The 7,464-nt window shown below is 49.6% G+C and overlaps 1 protein-coding gene across 1 annotated transcript; it reads right to left on the reverse strand.

Annotated features, from left to right (window-relative positions):
* Window positions 1-4,399: 4,399 nt before the first annotated feature.
* Window positions 4,400-5,719, reverse strand: LOC110717969. The gene has a single exon (XM_021896770.1). It carries the CDS (start codon window positions 5,717-5,719, stop codon window positions 4,400-4,402), a length of 1,320 nt encoding a protein of 439 aa, XP_021752462.1.
* Window positions 5,720-7,464: the final 1,745 nt, after the last annotated feature.

Raw genomic sequence — 7,464 nt, forward strand, 5'->3', positions numbered from 1 at the left:
CAGACGAAGAGCATCCGAACTATTTCGGTGGGCCCCGTTATTTAAGGAAGCCCGATCCGAAGATGGCCAGCATTGGCCCTGATGAGTTTACAGAGGCCGATCGCCGTCAGATGGAGTTGTTCGGCCGAATAAAAGTGCCAGGGGCCACTGGCCGAATGGCGAATGTGCCGAAGAAATGGCTGCCTTGCTGCCATTACATCTTCCAAGAGAAGATGCTTGCTGTTGTCGGCCTCAGCCGAAGATACCAAGGCGGTAAGTGATTCGGCTGGGCCCGAGTCTTTTAGTTATATGCTTTTTTTTTTTTTTTTTTTTTTTTGGCTTGTGATTTCTAATTCCTTTGGCTGAACTGACTTCTTTTTCTCTTTTAAGAGCTGTACGAGGAGAACTCAGGCATCAGCTACGAAGTCCTTGGGATTAGTGGGGAGAGGGTTCCACTCACTAACACGCCGAAGATCACTGAATCTAAGGACCGACCTCTCAGCCTCAACCCCAGGAAGCTTCAGGTTGTCAGTGTCCTTGAGTACCAGCGGCAGAAGCCTTGGTACCGGAAAGTCGATCCCTTCTTCCTCCATTCTGCCGAAGAAGCTGCTGTTGCCAGTGCCGCCGTTGCAGCTCCTTAGGACGAGGCATGTCCTTCCACTCCCACTGCTGAGCCGGGAAGGGAAGCATCTGAGGAGGAAGATTCTGAGGACGAGCGCCTCTTAGCAACTTCAGTAAGTTCTAAGTGCATTTTTCATCATCATTATTGTTATTATTATTTTCTTCTTCTTCTTTCTTTCTTTCTTTTTTCTTTTTGCAATTGCTCAAGTTCAAATCTTCGGCATTTTTATTTTACTTATGCTACTCCTTTTCCCCCCCTTTTCTGCTTCCAGTCAGACGAAGAAGAAGAGGAGGAAGTCGCTAACCTCTCCGAAGCTTTCCCCGTCCCAGAATTTTCAGCAGACGAAGGGATGGCTGGCGAGAGGCGAAAGAGGCAGCTGATCCGGCCCGGACAGTTCCGGGCTCCTCTTCTTCCCGAGCAGAGACCTCGGCTGGAGGAGGTCCAGCAAGAGGAAACTCGAGAGGTTATCTCCCCTTCTGCTGATGCTGCAGCCGAGGGGGAAACTGAAAAGAGAGCACCCCTCTTCTCTCCGGGCCATGTGGCCAGTGATTTCTCTGAAGAGGTCTGGAGAGAGGCTGATGCACTGCTCGTCCATGCTGAGGACGAAGTGCTTGCTGAGAGTGCGGGTCAGCCGCAGGTAGTTGAGATAGAGGCCGAAGAAGATGAGGCTAAAAATGTTGATGCGCCGTCTACCTCAGCTGCTGGTTCTTTTAGGACTTTCCAGTCCTCTGAGATGGGGTTCGGCTCAGCTCCCTTAGTCCCCATTCCTAGCCATGCCCGCGCAATCTTCGAGGATAGGCGCGACTCAGCCCTCTCCTACTTCGGCAATTTAAGCAACCTTTCAGCAACTTAAAGGGCGAGGGCTTGGATACTTGGGGCTGCTGCGGGGGCTGCTGATTCCTCAGAGAGCGTGCCCCATCCTCTTCTGGAGAACCAAAGGGTTCTGATGCAGGTACCCCACTTACACTTGCTCTCTTCTTTTTTTTTTTTTTTTTTTTTTAAGTGTTGGACTTCGGCTAATCTACAAGGTACGCTGTTGTTGCTTCCTGCAGGCCGTGCACAATCATTTCCTTGGCGTGGAAATGTTCTACGAGCTGCAGAAGAAGGCGGATAAGGTTGGAGAGGCTCAGGTTCTGACTCGGCTGGCTGAGCTGAAGCAGTTGAAGGCTGAGGAAGAGGCCGCAGCTAAAGAGGAAGAGATGCAGCAGATGGAGGAGACCTTCCGCTCCTTCAGCCGAGGCCTGGAGCAGATAATCTTCCCTTGGATTGAGGAGGGTCATTCTCTCATGAAGGAGTTTGGAGCTGATACCCTCGAAGAGTTCCGGGTTCGGCTTGAGGCCAAGGCCAAGGAAGAGGCTGAAGCCCGGGAGCTCCTCATTTCTTCTCATGAGCAGCAATTGGCTCAGGTTCGGCAAGAGGCTCAAAAGGAAAAAGACGATCTGCTTGCCTTGAACCAGGGCCTGAAGAATGACTTGGAGGCTCAAAAGGCGGAGCTGTTGGATGCCCAAGAGTTGCTCAAAACCCGGATTTACACCGAAGCTAAATATGCCGAAGGTTTTGAGAATGGGTGGAAGATTGCTCGGCGCTTGGCTCTGCATGCTGCCCCTGCCATGGACTGGGACCAGGTTGAGGCTTGGTCATTGGATGCTGACAACCCTCGGATCCATGAGGCCAGCCAGGCTGAGGTTGACTTCCTGGTTCGCCAGGCTGAAGCTGAGGCGAAGGAGGCTGAGGAGGCTGCCAAAGATGTTGGAGCTACTGAACCTGCCTCCTCTTCAGCTGGGGCTGGTCCATCTGGAGCTCCAGGAGATGCTGAAGCATAGGGACTCGGGCAGCCGTCTTCAGAATCCTGCGGATCAACATGCGCTTAACGTGTAAACGCCGCATCAGCTTTTGCCTGTTCTTTTGCTTCAGCTTGCCTTTGTACAAACTTTATACTTGTTTTTGTGTACTTTCGGCGGCTGTGTTTTCCGCTGTGTGGGCGGCTGCCGACTTTGGTTGTTTGTGACTTTAAACTGTTGACATTTTTAGCCTTAATAGAATCTCCATCTGCTTTTCTAGCCTTGCACTTTTTATCTGAAATTTTTGCAAAATTTTTCTAAGTATAGGACTTCGGCTTGCACTCCATGCTTGGATGAGGATCAGTGCAGTTGCCAAATGTGCGCTGCACCCCCCCAGAACTCTGAAGACCGCGTCTTCTGAGTTCTGAGATTGTTGGCTTAGTAACCTCAGCACAGCCGAAGTTCTTTTTTCTTTGCGTCTACTTTATTTTTCCAAAAGCTCTTATTCCTTGCTCAAGAGTGTTGGACTCTGAGGGCAATACTTTTGAGATACTTTGAATTCATTCGAGGGAACGGCTATCCGAATCACCGGACCAAGGCAGTAATCTATCCGAAGTACAAGGCATCACTATGCAATACTTCGAAAATGCAATTACCACCCGGAACTGATTCATCCGGAGTACAAGGCATCACTATGCAATACTCCGGGGTTTTATCAGTTCCTAGTTTTTAGGCTATGCTTCGGATGCGCCTATGGCCTCTTTGCCCAGAGGAACATATTCTTCTGAAGTGCGAGGCACCACTTATGCAACACTTCGGGCTTTTATCTTTTATCCTCCTTTTGACAAGTTTTACGACTTGTCGAAGTACAATGCATCACAATGCAATACTCCGGGCAGCGCCGAACAAAAACCTTGAATTATTGCGGAAACCGTAGACAAAATAAATATGTAAATGCATTTGAGTTGGGCTGAATGGTGGCTCAAAGGCCTTTTTCATTAATAATCGTTGATGTACTTACATAGATTGTTCCTCCCTTAGGATATTACACATGGAATTTCTTGAGTACATCAGCGTTTCAGTGATTTTTCAGCTCAGTGCCATCCAACTGCCGAAGTCGGTATGTGCCTAGCTGAAGCTCATCAAAAATTTCATAGGGTCCCTCCCAAGTTGCCGAGAGTTTCCCATGGATCCGGCCTTTCTGTACAGCAGCAGCATTCCGAAGGACCAAGTCACCGACTTTAAGGGGTCTTTGGCGGACTTTTCGGTTGTAAGATTTGCTGATCCTATGCTTGTATTCAGCCATCCTATCTCGAGCTGAATCCCTAACCTCATCAAGGAAATCAAGGGATTCTTTCATGAGTTTTTCATTACCCTCGGCCGAGAAGAGACTGACCCTTAAACTTTCTGAGCCGATTTCCACCGGGAGCACGGCTTCGGATCCATATACCAATTCGAATGGTGAATGTCCCGTTTCCTCTTTTTCGGTTGTCCGAAGTGACCAGAGGACTCCAGGAAGTTCCTCTATCCACTTGTACTTTTGGTCTTCCACTCTCTTCTTGAGAGCGTTGAGGATCTGCTTATTCGCGGCTTCGGCTTGTCCGTTACTCTGTGGATGACAAACCGGAGAATATGCCAGCTTAATGCCGAACTGATCTGTATACCTCTTTAATGGCAGGTTGTCGAATTGCCTTCCATGATCGAAGACAAAGACCTTCGGTATTCCGAAGCGAGTAATAATGTTTTGCCAAATGAACTTTCGGACCGTTTGTTCCGTAATGTTCGAAGCTGCCTCGGCTTCGATCCACTTGCTGAAGTAGTCTACACCAACTATCAACCATTTTTTCTGGTAAGGAGCCTCAGGAAAAGGTCCCAATATATCCAATCCCCATTGAGAAAACGGGAGGGGATTCAAGATTGGCTGAAGATCTCTGGATGGCCGATGGATGACCGGTGCAAACTTCTGGCATTTCTCACATGTTCGGACCATGTTTTTCGCTTCCAAAACCATAGTTGGCTAGAAGTATCCAGCCCTTAATGCTTTATGGGCTAATGTTCTTCCCCCTATGTGATTCCCACAGATGCCGAGGTGAATTTCCCGAAGGATGTAATCTGCGTCTGTTGGGCCCACGCATTTTAACAGCGGGGAGGAAAAGGACTTTCTGAGGAGCTTATCCCTGAAGACTACGAATCTCGAGCTGATTCTTTTTATTTTAGAGGCCAACTTTCTATCTTCAGGGAGTTCTTCTCGGATCTTGTAAGCCAAGATAGGGTCCATCCAGCTAGTCTCGTGCATAGCGCAGTCTAAGTTCATCACCTCGGCCACACTTTTTTCTCTGCGCACGTCCACGTATACAGATTTGCTCAGTTCGGTTAGAGTTGAACTTGCGAGTTTGGAGAGTGCATCGGCTTGTGCATTCTGGCCCCTTGGGATCAACTCTATTTCACAAGATCTCAGCTTCGCAATAACTGTTTTGATCTTTGCGAGGTATGCTACCATTGAAGGCTCTTTGGCTTCATACTCTCTTATGATCTGATTTGCAACAAGCTGAGAGTCTGTTTTTAGCCAGACATGCTCGGCTTCCAAGGAAATGCACAATTCTAAGCCGGCGATTGCCGCTTCATATTCAGCCTCATTATTCGAGGCTTTGAACGAAAATTTTAGTGCATATTCGAAGGTCTTGCCTTCGGGAGAGGTTATGACGACCCCTACCCCTGAGCCATTCACGGTGGAGGAGCCATCCGTGAATGCGGTCCAAATCTTCTTTTTCTCGTCAAGTGTCTCCTGATAAGAGCACTCGGCTAGAAAATCTGCTAAGGCTTGCGTCTTGATGGCTGCCCTCGGCTGGTAGCCGATACTGAATTCGGTAAGCTCGAAAGCCCACTTCGTTAGTCGACCTGATTTTTCTACCTTGCAGAGGACCTTTTCCAGCGGCTGATCAGTTAAGACTGCTATTTGATGGGAATCAAAATACGGCCTCAGCTTCCGAGCAGCTACCACTACTGCATATGCGACTTTTTCGAGCAGGGGGTAGCGTGTTTCGGCATCAGTCAGAGTGTGACTAATGAAATAGATCAGTTGCTGAATCTTTTCTTCTTCCCTTAGCAACACCGCACTTACTGTGGCTGGACTAACCGCCACGTATAGGTATAAGACTTCTCCATCAGCTGGTCTTGCCAGTGTTGGGAGTTGAGCTAGGTGCTCGCGGAGTTGCTGAAAGGCTTGCTTTTGCTCGTCCCCCCAAATAAGATCTTTTGATTTCGGGAGTTTGAGCGCTTGAAAGAAAGGCAGTCCTTTGTCCGAGGCCTTAGAGATAAACCTGGATAAGGCGGCCATTCTTCCGGTCAGGCGCTGAACGTCCCTCTTTGTTTTCGGCTCGGGGAGATCCAGAGCTGCTTGCACTTTAGCGGGATTGGCATCAATCCCCCTCTTACTGACCATGAAGCCGAGGAATTTACCCGACTTCACGCCGAAGACGCACTTCTTCGGATTCAACTTCATTTGATGCTTGCGAAGGGTGGCGAAGGTTTCGGCAAGGTCCGTAACATGGTTCTTCTCCTCTTTACTTTTGACGATAGAGTCGTCAACATAGACTTCCATGTTGCGGCCTTTTTGCTCAGCGAACACCTGATCAACCAGCCTTTGATATGTTGCCCCAGCATTTTTCAATCCGAAGGGCATCATTTTGTAATTATACACCCTGGAGCTCGTAACGAAGGCTGTCTTCGCTCGGTCATCGGGGTGCATGAAGATCTGATGGTATCCAGAGAATGCGTCCATGAAGCTGAGCAGGGCATGACCACTTGTCGAGTCGACTAGCTGATCGATCCTCGGCAGGGGATATAAGTCCTTTGGGCATGCCTTATTCAGATCCGTGAAATCAACACACATTCTCCAGCTGCCATTGGCCTTCTGGACCATCACCACATTGGCCAACCATTCCGGATATTGGCAAGGTTCAATGAACCTAGCATCCAGCAGTTTTTTGACCTCGGCTGCGATGACATGGTTCTTTTGCGCGGAATAGTTCCGCTTTTTCTGCTTAATGGGTCGGCATGCTGGGTCGACATTAAGCTTGTGAGAGATGAGGGCTGGGGCAATCCCGGGCATTTCTGTTGCCGAGAATGCGAACACATCTTTATTGGCCCGAAGGAGCATAATTAGATCAGCACGAACGTTTGGTTCTAGCCCAAGTCCGATGCTGACGCATCTTTCAGGGTCTCCTTCGGCCAGCTCTATTGATTCTGTCTGATTGTCCAGTTCCACATCCTTGGCACTGGACTCTTCGGACTCCGGCCTGCTGTCAATGTCAGCAGGCTTCCCAGACCTTGGCTGCTCTTCCGAGTCTTTCGGCTCAGATGGAGAACTAACCTTTTCATCCCCTGAAGATTTTTCTTTTGCTGGGGGCTCATGGGCCGAAGCGCTTAACCCTTTAAGTTTTTTCGCGCTACGGTCCTTTTCTTTCTCCTCCTCATCGTCCCGGTCGCTGCGGCGACTCTTGGACGGTTTGAGGTGGTTACATCTTCGGGCCTCCTTTTGGTCGCCCTTTACTTTTTCGGAGTGTCCCTCGTCCGAAACATATATCATCGTCTGATGGTACGTTGAGACAACTCCTTGGATGTCGTGGATGAGGGGTCTCCCCATGATCACGTTGTACACAGAGGGAGCATCTACGACTAGGAATTCTGCCATGGTGCTCCGCACTGCTCGACCTTTGCCGATGGTGACGGGAAGCCGAATCTTCCCATCTGGGTATGATGAAGAGCCGTTAAATCCCGATATCGGGTATGTCACCGGCGTCAAATGCTTGGCTTCCATCTTCAGCTGGTCGAATGCTCCTCAGAAGAGGATATTCGCCCCGCTTCCGCCGTCGACGAGAGTCCGCCAGACGTTGCGGTTTGCGATGCCCATCACTATTACCAGTGGGTCATCATGGGGGTATGCCACCCCCTCGCAGTCTTCGGCTGTGAACAGGATGTTCGGCACCGGAGACTGAGGTACTTGAAGCTCGGCATGATTTACTTGGTGGGTTAGACCCCTCAACTGGCGCTTGGCCGCACTTCGGGAGGTTCCCCCGGAGA

The sequence above is a fragment of the Chenopodium quinoa genome, unplaced genomic scaffold (assembly GCF_001683475.1).
Source record: "Chenopodium quinoa cultivar QQ74 unplaced genomic scaffold, ASM168347v1, whole genome shotgun sequence".
Lineage (NCBI taxonomy): Eukaryota > Viridiplantae > Streptophyta > Magnoliopsida > Caryophyllales > Amaranthaceae > Chenopodium > Chenopodium quinoa.